At 44.1% G+C, this 12,739-nt stretch overlaps 1 protein-coding gene across 1 annotated transcript in view; it reads right to left on the bottom strand.

Moving 5' to 3' along the window:
* KCNH8 (potassium voltage-gated channel subfamily H member 8) overlaps positions 1-12,739 on the bottom strand; it is a 638,835-nt gene that overhangs the window by 283,507 nt on the left and 342,589 nt on the right. Inside the window, exon 4 of the mRNA XM_044294135.1 lies at positions 7,225-7,352. Coding sequence (XP_044150070.1) covers positions 7,225-7,352 — 128 coding nt within the window. The remainder of the gene's footprint in view (positions 1-7,224; positions 7,353-12,739) is intronic.

Below are 12,739 nucleotides of genomic sequence, written 5' to 3'. Positions count from 1 at the left end.
ATACCTTGTGAGCCAATTAGTGATAATTATACAATCAAGTAGAAAAACATATAATATAAAGTACATAATCAAACCAGTGATCAAGAGGCCCTCTATGCAACTTATCAGGCCATGATTGCAAAAAGTTAAAAATCGCATATTTCATTGTGTATTCAAATAAAGTGCTACAGTGCATAAATTGATCAAAGTGTGTGTGTGAAATCTATCATTAGTGAATAGCCAATCGGCCGCATAGACTATATAAAAACTACTTACACAGCAATGTAATCGGATGGCGCCAACCCCAGCCTCCCATGTCTGCCAATGCGCATGTCTGGTAACCAGGACACAGGACATGTCTGGTAACCAGTACACAGCCACCTGAAGGTGAAAGGTCACAGCCGGGGACAGACATGGAGTGGGATTTGAAAATCACCTATGGGGCATGAGAAGATTGTCTGGTATAGAGATACTAAATAGTGAATCCACTAAACAAAGGATATCAAGCAGTATATGTAGGAAGAAATAAAGTGATGCGTTCCCAAAAGAGAAGCTATTAGGGAACACTCACTACTGTGACTATATTAAACAGGGGGAGGGGGGGTTTATGCTGTTGTATCACTGCAATGATCATCGCCGCACACCAATTATGGCACCAAGGTGTAAAGTACGGTCAGCACCAAACACCATCAGGACCAAGGTCCACCCCATTGCCCATCATCTTTAGACCATAAGTAAAAACCTTCCAACCACAACATATCCACAGTACGATTATCTTAATCATAGATTTATTAAAAACAATTCCAATCATGCTCCCAAGTATAAACCTATTAGACACTATATATGACCGCCATCATTTTCCACTGCTGTGATGAGCTTGAAAAGATCAATCAGATCTGATAAAATCTGAAATTAAAGAGAACATGATAAATATACATAAATTGCTTGACACCATAGGTGATCACAACATCAGAGCACAGAATAAGAGACACAATCCCACAGGGTAAAGGATCCCATTAGCATCAGATTATATTCCATTTGAACTCAACATTCAGACCCTGGGGTTTGAGGGTCTGGGGACGATGTATCCATCGCAATTCCCTCTGTTTGAGGGTCAGTGTACGGTCACCACCCCGTCTGGCTCTAGGGACTTGATCAATAATCATACATTTTAACTCTCTTTCAGTGTGGCCACATTCAACAAAATGTTTGGGGACTGGCAAATCCGTTCTTTTCCGCCTGATTGTAAAATGGTGATTATTCAATCGTGTTTTCATGTCACATGTAATCTCCCCCACATAGAGGAGGCCACATGGACATTGGAGTACATATATAACAAATGTACTGTCACATGTCAGGAAATGGCATATTTCATATTGTATTCCTGTCACTGAGTTTGTGAAAAAGTTCCCCTTCAAAATATAGGGACAATTCACACATGTCAGACAAGGGAAACAACTAGTTTTCCTAGAACTTAAAAAAGTCTGCACCTTTCTTTTAATGGGGACGTCAGCCCTCACCAACTTATCACACAGGTTAGTGGGACGCTTAATCTGTCTAATCCCATTCCCTGGGAGTTTTGTGTAAGTGTAAAGGCAATTTCACTGTCCCATTGATTCAGAAAACCGTGAAATTGCTCTAAAGACTCCAAATCTCCTTGCCAATTGAGGAAGACGTCGTCTATGTATCGCCACCACCCCAGCAATCTGCTGAAGTGGTGGGACACATAGACAAGATCCTCCTCAAGAGCCGCCATGAAGACATTCGCGTATGTGGGCGCCACATTCGACCCCATGGTGGTCCCACGTAACTGCAAGAAAAATTGATCCCTAAACATAAAGTAATTATGTCTCAGGACCAAATTCAACAATTCAATAATAAAATCACAACATTCTGTTGAGAAATCACTATAATCCAAACATCTCATGACTGCTTTTTCCCCCCCGTGAATGATCAATTGATGTATGCCACCAGACATTTTTCAGGCAGTTTAACAGTGGAGATCTTTTGCAGAAAATCCTCTGCGTATCTGATATACGATTTGGTGTTAATAGCATACGTACAGAGTATGTGGTCAAGAAAAATGGATATATGTGAACAAACAGAATCAATACCCGACACAATGGGTCGACCGGGAGGGTTTATCAAGGACTTATGTATTTTTGGTAACACATAAATGACTGGCGTACGTGGACATTCTATCAATAAAAGGCGTATAATCCTTCATCAATAATGCCCTGATCGCGTGCCATGTCCAGCACACTTTTTATTTTTTTAATGTACTTAAATTTAGGATCACCAGACAATTCTCTATATACATTTTTGTCACTTAGCTGTCTCATTATTTCACCCATATACCATGATGTGTCTATGACAACAACCGCCCCGCCCTTATTGGCCGGCTTAATGGTGAGGCTGTTGTCATGGCACAACTCCTCCAAAGCCCCAATATCAGCAACAGTCATATTGGGGTGTTGTAATGGTGTGTCAAAGTCCCTGGATTTAAGCCTGTCAATATGAAGAGCTACAGCTCTAGTGAATGTATCCAAGGTGTGGGAACTGATTTGTCGTATGAAATCACTCCTGGACACCAGATCAAATTGTTCAAGAGTGAGTTCAGACTTCCCTGTAATAGACGAGTGATCAGAAAGAGGTGGTTTCCACCATGGGGTCGAATGTGGCGCCCACGTATGCAAATGTCTTCATGACGGCTCTTGAGGAGGATCTTGTCTATGTGTCCCACCACTTCAGCAGAGTGCTGGGGTGGTGACAATACATAGACAACGTCTTCCTCATTTGGCAAGGAGATTTGGAGTCTTTAGTGCAATTTCAAGGCTTTTCTGAATCAATTGGACAGTGAAATTGCCTTTACACTTACACATTCTGACAAACAGGTACAGTTCTTGGACACGATGGTGTCTATTGTCTGTGACAAATTGTCTACAGACATTTTCACCAAGCCAAATGACTGTAATACATTGTTGCGCTATGAAAGCGTTCACCCCAGGCCCACTATTGAATCATTACCCTGTAGCCAATTATTACGCGTGAAGAGGATTGTACAGGACCCTGAACGCCTACCTATACGATATGAACAAATGATTAATAAGTTCAAAACTCCCAGGGAATGGAGATTAGAGAGAGGAAACTTAAACCTAGGCAGATTCCATTTGTTTCAACATACTCTGAACAGAGCAAAGATGTAGCCATTATTTTAAAGAAACACTGGCCCATTTTAAAGAACAATTTCCCATCGATTGAGGCCTTCTCTTCTCCCCCGCTTTTGTCATACAGGAGTCCCACTAACCTGCGTGATAAGTTGGTGAGGGCTGACGTCCCCATTAAAAGAAAGGTGCAGACTTTTTTAGGTCCTAGGAAAACGGGTTGTTTCCCTTGTCTGACATGTGTGAATTGTCCCTATATTTTGAAGGGGAACTTTGTCACACACCCAGTGACAGGAATACAATATGAAATATGCCATTTCCTGACATGTGACAGTACTTTTGTTATATATGTACTCCAATGTCCATGTGGCCTCCTCTATGTGGGGGAGATTACATGTGACATGAAAACACGATTGAATAATCACCATTTTACAATCAGGCGGAAAAGAACGGATTTGCCAGTCCCCAAACATTTTGTTGAATGTGGCCACACTGAAAGAGAGTTAAAATGTATGATTATTGATCGAGTCCCTAGGGCCAGACGGGGTGGTGACCGTACACTGACCCTCAAACAGAGGGAATTGCGATGGATACATCGTCTCCAGACCCTCAAACCCCAGGGTCTGAATGTTGAGTTCAAATGGAATATAATCTGATGCTAATGGGATCCTTTACCCTGTGGGATTGTGTCTCTTATTCTGTGCTCTGATGTTGTGATCACCTATGGTGTCAAACAATTTATGTATATTTATCATGTTCTCTTTTAGTTATCTGTGGATAAGTCGTGGTTGGAACGTTTTTACTTATGGTCTAAAGATGAGGGGCAATGTAGTTGACTTTGGTCCTGATGGTGTTTGGTGCTGACCGTACTTTACACCTTGGTGCCATAATTGGTGTGCGGCGATGATCATTGCAGTGATACAACCCCCCCTCCCCCTGTTTAATATAGTCACAGTAGTGAGTGTTCCCTAATAGCTTCTCTTTTGGGAACGCGTCACTTTATTTCTTCCTACATATACTGCTTGATATCCTTTCTTTAGTAGATTCATTATTTGGTATCTTTATACAAGACAATATTCTCATGCCCCATAGGTGATTTTCAAATCCCCCTCCATGTCTGTCCCTGGCGGTGCCCTTTCACCTTTAGGTGGCTGTGGTTCGCTAGATCTGGGATGCCGTTTGGGTACAGGTTACAGCTCACGTGATGTGGTTATGTGATTCTGTGACTTGATGACGTGGGTGCCGTTTCTGGCACGTCACTGATCACGTGTGGTCAGGTGACAGGTCGCGTGACTTAGTGTGTACTGGTGTCCTGGTTAACAGACATGCGCATTGGTAGACATGGGACGCTGGGGTTGGCACCATCCGATTACATTGCTGTGTAAGTCATTTTTATATAGTCTATGCGGCCATTCACTAATGATTGATTTCACACACAGGTGATCACTTTGATCAATTTATGCACTGTAGCACTTTATTTGAATACACAATGAAATATGCAATTTTTAACTTTTTGCAATCATGGCGTTATAAGTTGCATAGAGGGCCTCTTGATCACTGGTTTGATTATGTACTTTATATTATATGTTTTACTACTTGATTGTATAATTATCACTAATTGGCTCACAAGGTATTGTGGGTATAAATTTGGATGTTTTGGCATTATTTTGTATGCTTGATAAAGACTGCAATGAGCAGTTGAAACGTTGCAGAGGGACAATAAAGCGGGTGTTTCACCTTCAATATACTGAAGTGCTGCCTCTTTTTTGGAGAAATATATATACTGTATGTACAGGGAGTGCAGAATTATTAGGCAAATGAGTATTTTGACCACATCATCCTCTTTATGCATGTTGTCTTACTCCAAGCTGTATAGGCTCGAAAGCCTACTACCAATTAAGCATATTAGGTGATGTGCATCTCTGTAATGAGAAGGGGTGTGGTCTAATGACATCAACACCCTATATCAGGTGTGCATAATTATTAGGCAACTTCCTTTCCTTTGGCAAAATGGGTCAAAAGAAGGACTTGACAGGCTCAGAAAAGTCAAAAATAGTGAGATATCTTGCAGAGGGATGCAGCACTCTTAAAATTGCAAAGCTTCTGAAGCGTGATCATCGAACAATCAAGCGTTTCATTCAAAATTGTCAACAGGGTCGCAAGAAGCGTGTGGAAAAACCAAGGCGCAAAATAACTGCCCATGAACTGAGAAAAGTCAAGCGTGCAGCTGCCAAGATGCCACTTGCCACCAGTTTGGCCATATTTCAGAGCTGCAACATCACTGGAGTGCCCAAAAGCACAAGGTGTGCAATACTCAGAGACATGGCCAAGGTAAGAAAGGCTGAAAGACGACCACCACTGAACAAGACACACAAGCTGAAACGTCAAGACTGGGCCAAGAAATATCTCAAGACTGATTTTTCTAAGGTTTTATGGACTGATGAAATGAGAGTGAGTCTTGATGGGCCAGATGGATGGGCCCGTGGCTGGATTGGTAAAGGGCAGAGAGCTCCAGTCCGACTCAGACGCCAGCAAGGTGGAGGTGGAGTACTGGTTTGGGCTGGTATCATCAAAGATGAGCTTGTGGGGCCTTTTCGGGTTGAGGATGGAGTCGTCAAGCTCAACTCCCAGTCCTACTGCCAGTTTCTGGAAGACACCTTCTTCAAGCAGTGGTACAGGAAGAAGTCTGCATCCTTCAAGAAAAACATGATTTTCATGCAGGACAATGCTCCATCACACGCGTCCAAGTACTCCACAGCGTGGCTGGCAAGAAAGGGTATAAAAGAAGAAAATCTAATGACATGGCCTCCTTGTTCACCTGATCTGAACCCCATTGAGAATCTGTAGTCCATCATCAAATGTGAGATTTACAAGGAGGGAAAACAGTACACTTCTCTGAACAGTGTCTGGGAGGCTGTGGTTGCTGCTGCACGCAATGTTGATGGTGAACAGATCAAAACACTGACAGAATCCATGGATGGCAGGCTTTTGAGTGTCCTTGCAAAGAAAGGTGGCTATATTGGTCACTGATTTGTTTTTGTTTTGTTTTTGAATGTCAGAAATGTATATTTGTGAATGTTGAGATGTTATATTGGTTTCACTGGTAAAAATAAATAATTGAAATGGGTATATATTTGTTTTTTGTTAAGTTGCCTAATAATTATGCATAGTAATAGTCACCTGCACACACAGATATCCCCCTAAAATAGCTAAAACTAAAAACAAACTAAAAACTACTTCCAAAAATATTCAGCTTTGATATTAATGAGTTTTTTGGGTTCATTGAGAACATGGTTGTTGTTCAATAATAAAATGAATCCTCAAAAATACAACTTGCCTAATAATTCTGCACTCCCTGTATATATATATATATATATATATATATATATATACATATAAGACTTTGCCTGTCTGGACGTCTGTCTGGACATCTGTCTGGACGTCTGTCTGTCCCTCCATAGAAATGAATGGAGGGCGGCTGCGCATGCGCAGTGCGCCCTCCTCAAGTTTCTCCGTTCTGCTTGTAGGTGCGGGTCCCAGCGGTGGGACCCGCACCTATCAGACAATGGGGACATATCCTAGCGATAGTCCCCCATTGTCTATGATGGGATAACCCCTTTAAGAGAGCAGGGTGCTGTGGAGGTCACTGTTAAGAAGGATGGGTGCTGTGGAGGACACATTTTAAGAGGGCAGGGACCTGTGGAGTTTACTGTTAAGGTTGCAGGCCACTGTGAAGGTCAATGTTAAAAGGGGTGAGGAGCTGTAGATGTCACAGTTAAGGGTGCTGGGTGCTGTGGAGGTCATTGTTAATGGTCAGGGTGCTATGGAGGTCACATTTTAAGGGGGTAGGACACTATGGAGATCACTGTTATGGGGGTGGAGAACTGTGGAGGTCACTGTTATGGGGGTGGGGCACTGTGGAAGTCACTATTAAGAGGGTTAGACACTTTGGAGGTCACTGTTATGGGGGATACTGTGGATATCTTTTAACTACATACACAAGCATTAAATAAAATAGTCAACATATACCGGTGTGAAGTCGGGTCATTCCGCTAGTATATTATAAATATTGAGTTCTTACTTTATTAAGCTTTAATTTGTTCTTTTCTCTCCTTTGTAGGTGACCCGAGATGTGATAAAGGACAGCCCGACTCCGTCTCCTTGCTGCCTCAAAATGTGACCCTGCTTTCCCTCTGCTTCTATATTTTTCTGTAGAACAAAAGTAACAAGCAATTAAATATCACCACATGCAACTTCAACCTTTTTGAGCTGAACTTCTATGACTCTCTTTAAAATGTAATAAAATGTAATGACAGATTTCACTATTATTCTTGCATTAAAATAAAAACTAGATCATGACAAATCAAAAAGTACGGTAACTGGATTTCTTGAGAATAAATGCAGGCATTGAGGAGAAGCGTTATCATTAAGATCATTTTGACATTGCAATTCAGATATAAAATTATTAATAAGCACTTATATTTAAAGGGTTTGGAACCACTGTGGGGTAGACAAGCCATATTAGACTTCAATAAATAAGGCAATACATCAGCAAGAAACCGCTCAGCTTGCAAATTTCTGAATGCAGTGCTTGTCAATCATGCTTATCCATTTCTTACTGCATGCCTCTAAGCATGCCCAATAAAATCCCAAACTTACCCAGTCCCATATGTGCTCCACAAACAGTAATGATGTCCCTATAGTTAGCCCCACACAGTAATAATGCCCTCTTAATGCCCCCTCACGTTAAAGATTGCCCATAAGTCCTTACCTACGCTACTGAGCCCCTATTAATGTTACCAATATACAGTAAAGTTGCCCCATTTCTGATCCCTACACAGTAGAGATGCATACTCCAAAGAAATAGTGTCCCTGATAATTCCTCTGTAGTGTCCCCATACAGTACGATAGCTTCTTGGTTTCTAAGTACCCTCTCACAGCAGGATGTTCCTATGGTGTCTCTTCACACAGTATAATTACCTCTAAGAGTCTCCTTCACAATATGATACCCCTTTAATATCCCCCTTCTGAATATGATGTCCCTTAAGTGCCTACACACAGTATGATGTTCTCTACACAGTATTATGCTCCCTTGAGTCCCTTCCTGCAGAGTATGATGCCCCATTTAGTTCCTCCCACACAATATGAGTCCCCTGATAAATACCTATTCCCATTTTATTTTTGTGTGTCAGAAAGGGAAGATGGTAATTATTGAGGTCCTGCAATATGTCAGACCTCTACATAACCTGGACTCAGTAACAGTGATTTTGTTAAATTCTACCACATAATAATTCCTGCACAAAAGTGTACATTTATTCATCAGTGTATGCTAGTTAATGGGATGAAATATGCCTTAAAAGTTTAAAATGATGACTTATGCTATATTTATGAAAAATGTGTGGCTTGTATGGTACGATTAAGAAAAAAACTGTTTTTTGGGATACTGTTCTTTAGGTCATCGATGGAGAAGAGAGAAGTTTTGGAAAATTCAATTGGGCAAATTCATCACAAATCGCTATAAATCAGGTATACCCAAGCCACTCTGCCTTAGGGTATGGCCACACAGAGCGGCTGTGCTGTGGGCGGTTTGCTCCATGTTGCTTTGAAAAAAGCCTCATGCACACGTCCGTGGAACACGGACCGTGTGATACCGACCTGGATTTCTTCTGAGCGCAGGGGCGCAAGGCGTCATTGGTTGATATGACGCTGTGCGCTTCCTGCTGCCACCGCAGCACAGTAATACACTGGTATAGATCATACCAGTGCATTACTGTACTGCGGCGGCAGCAGGAAGCGCACGGCGTCATAGCAACCAATGACGCCGTGCGCTCCTGCAATTAGAAGAAATCCAGGCCGTTATTGCAAGGTCCGTGTTCCACGGACGTGTGCATGAGGCTGAACTGTGTGGCTAATTAGCCCGCAGCTGCCTTTCATTTAATACAAAAGACCGCACTGTATAGTCGGTATTTATTGGCTGGAATACACACTGGGTACACTAATGTATACACAGATAGCCAAGTCATATCAAAGTGTATATCTCTGTGAGCATAAAGGAAATGACCATCAATACCCTGAAGTTGAGCCATAAGCAGAGATGTATACATACATATAGATCAGTCACTTAAATGGCCGTGTCCACTATTAGTGAGCACAAACTCTATAAGAAGGGGATCGCAACAAGTAATTGCAAACAGTGATCCCTCTATCACATATAACAAATGGCCAAGTGTACTAGACATATAGCATATGCAAGCACCCACCACTAATACAAAAGCCTCACACCATGGAATAACATACCCATGAACCAATAGTGCAATCCTCAAGAGAGCCACATACCCCGACGTGTGTTTGGGCTAAAATGCCTTCCTCTATGCTGAAACCCCTTGGACTACCTCTTTTCCTCCTCTTCTTCTGCTACTCCTATTTTGTTCTCATTTTCAGTTTTTTTCCTTTTTTTCTCATAATTAGTGTTCAGCGAACCCGAACTGCAAAGTTCGGGTCCGTAACAAACTTTGCACATTCGTGTACCTGGACACGAACCAGAACATTATGGCAAAAGTTTGGGTTTGAGGTGTCACGGCCACGGTTATGGTCGTGACTCCTTGGGAGCCGCATACAGTTGCCCGCGGTTGTGGTTGTTGTTTCAACCGCAGCTGAGGCATATTGTAGTTGGCCTCAGTGCGGTTGCCGCGGACAACAGCTATGTGTGCGGTTCCCGGGGAGTTGTGTGCGTGTGTGGATGCACTTTGTTTGTATGTCTGGTGTGCACGTGTTGTTGTTTGGTGCGCACGGACATCGTCCTTTCACTGTGGCTGCCCGTGGCAACGTTTGGTATTATGTACATGTGGTGGCAGTGTCTCGGCCTTCGGGCTGTCTCCCAGGACGGCTGCCACCCATGTTGTTGCCAGCGGCAACAGCCACAGGGTGATCAGGTTGGTCACTTCCCCTGTATGTGTGTTTTCCCTTCTGTGTGCTGGAAGGGTTAACTTCCTTCCCAGTGTGTGTGTTGTGTCACTGGGTGTGGTTGGCCGGTGGGTGTGGCCACTTTGCCCTATAAAGCCTGTGTCTGGAGCACAGCTCAGTAGGTTGCTTTCAGTCATGCTTGGCTGAAGCAGCCTCCTGTGGATTCCATCCTTCTTGTAAGGGCCACCCTTCCGGTCATAAGTTTAAAACCTTTGTTACACGGTGTTATCTAGGTGTGTGTGGGGTTTTGTGTTATTGCAGCTTATGGTCCAGGGTTCCTGTGTGATGTCTGGTGTGTGCTGTGTCCGTTGTTGTCTTGTACTTACAGCACCTGCACATGGGTTCCTGGTTGTGTTGTCTGTGGCAGGTGAGTGATGAGTTGGTTCCATTTGACTGCCACTGCCATAGCTGTTTTTGTATCCCCTGTGTTGCTTGGCCGTTGAGACTCCTGCTCCTCCGTGTCTAGGAGGAGCAGGTCGTCTTACTCTGTCCCCTAGTTCAGGGCCGACTTGAGGGCTTGCAGGGACTTTTAGGTTCCGGCGTATGAGCCCTCCTACCACCAAGGTCGGCTCATACTGACAGGAGACAGGGTCAGCGTTAGGGACGCAATAGGAGGTGACCTGCTCCCTAACTCTGTGGTCCCGGCCAAGGGGTAACCCTACCAACTCCTGGCACCGCACGGCTGAGGATTTCCCCCATCCTCAGCCGTGACAGTGGTCAGTGTTTTTAAGCTTTTAAGCTGTGGGCACTTAGAAGCCATCAAAGCCATACCAAGTAATGGCATGGCTTTGATTGGCCCGGTGCATCATGTGACCCAGCCTGTATACAACCTGGATCACATGTAGCACCACCCATCAGCTCTGAGTAGTGCAGGGACAGGAAGCAGGCAGCTGAAGTGAGGGAGAGTGTTAGGAATCTCATCTGTCTATTTATTCTGTGGGTGACCTATAGTGATTTTTTTGTGGGTGCAATGCACCATCTTTGTACCCCTGACACAAAAAAATTATAGTTAATCTGTTTGTTAGTTTGGTGGGTGACATATACCCATTTTTGGTGTGATGTACACCTGCACTGCATACGTAACAGGGAAATTACTATAGTTAATCTGTCTGTTAGTTCGGTGGGTGACATATATCCATTTTTTGTGTGAGGCACACCTGCACTGCATCCCTGACAGGCAAATTAATATAGCTAATCTGTCTGTTAGTTTGGTGGGTGACATATACCCATTTTTGGTGTGAGGTACACCTGCACTGCGTCTATGACAGGGAAATTAATATAGTTAATCCATCTGTTAGTTCAGTGGGTGACATATACCCATTTTTTGTGTGAGGTACACCTGCACTGCATACGTGACAGGAACATTAATATAGTTAATCTGTCTGTTAATTAGGCTACATGCACATGACCGTGGTGTGTTTTCCGGTCCGCAAATTGCGGATCCGCAACACACGGACAGCCTTATATAACTGCCTATTCTTGTCAGCAAAGCGCGGACAAGAATAGGACACGTTATATTTTTCGGGGCCAGAGAACAGAGCAACAGATGCAGACGGCACATAAAGTGCCGTCCGCATCTTTTGCGGCTCTATTGAAGTGAATGGGATCGCCAAAACTGCGGCTCGGATGCGGACCAAAACAACGGCCGTGTGCAATGGGTGACCTCAAAGAATGAGGAGAGCATCAAATAAGAGACGTGGCTCTGGTCGTGGTGCTGGTGGTGTTGGTGGAGCTCCTGTTGCAGGGAGAGGACGTGGTCAATCTGTGCCAGCTACACACCCAAATGAAACACCTTCCTCAGGTGCACGTAGGCGACGGAACGTTCAGTGTTATTTTGTAGGCCCAAATACCGGTGTACGAATGGTGAGGCCATTTGAGGACAAATAAAGGCGGTAGCAGATTGGGTGGCTGACAATGCCTCCAGTTCCTTCACAGTGAGCCTCAATCCTGGCCTGATGGTGTGCGATAACAGGCAAAATCTTGTAGTAGCTCTGGGCCTAGACGCTTGATGCACATCCCTTGCCCGGCGCATGTGCTGAATTTGGTGGTGCAGAGGTTCCTGAAAAATTACCGCGATATGTCAAAGCTGCTGCAGAAAGTGCAGGCTATCTGGGCTATCTGTGCCCGCCTGTGCTGCAGCATAACTTCAGCCTACCCGCTCACCTCCTGATATGCCACGTACCCACAAGGTGGAACTCCACCTTGCACATGCTGGAGAGACTGTGCGAGCAGCAGCAGGCGATAGTGGTGTTTCAGCTGCAGTACGCACGAGTGAGTCGCTCTGCGGAACAGCACCACTTCACCACCGAGTGTGACTCCATGTGGGACGTGTGTGCCGTGTTGCGCTGTTTCGAGTACTCCACCAACATGGCCAGTGCCGATGACTCCATCCTCATCGCTACTATCCTACTTCTATGTCTCCTTGAAAAAGCGCTTTCTGCGATGATGGAAACGGATGTGGCACATGAGGTAGAGAAGGAGGAAGAGGGATCATTTCCATGGTTATCAGGCCAGTCATTTACAAGTGACTTGGAGGGTGGGCTCCTGCACCAACAGAGGCCAGAAACACAACTGTTCAGCCAGGACACAGTTCTGGAGTATGAGGATGATGATGATGAGGAGGAACTATGTTC

The sequence above is a fragment of the Bufo gargarizans genome, chromosome 5 (assembly GCF_014858855.1).
Source record: "Bufo gargarizans isolate SCDJY-AF-19 chromosome 5, ASM1485885v1, whole genome shotgun sequence".
Lineage (NCBI taxonomy): Eukaryota > Metazoa > Chordata > Amphibia > Anura > Bufonidae > Bufo > Bufo gargarizans.
This window is presented reverse-complemented; position numbering and strand designations above follow the sequence as displayed.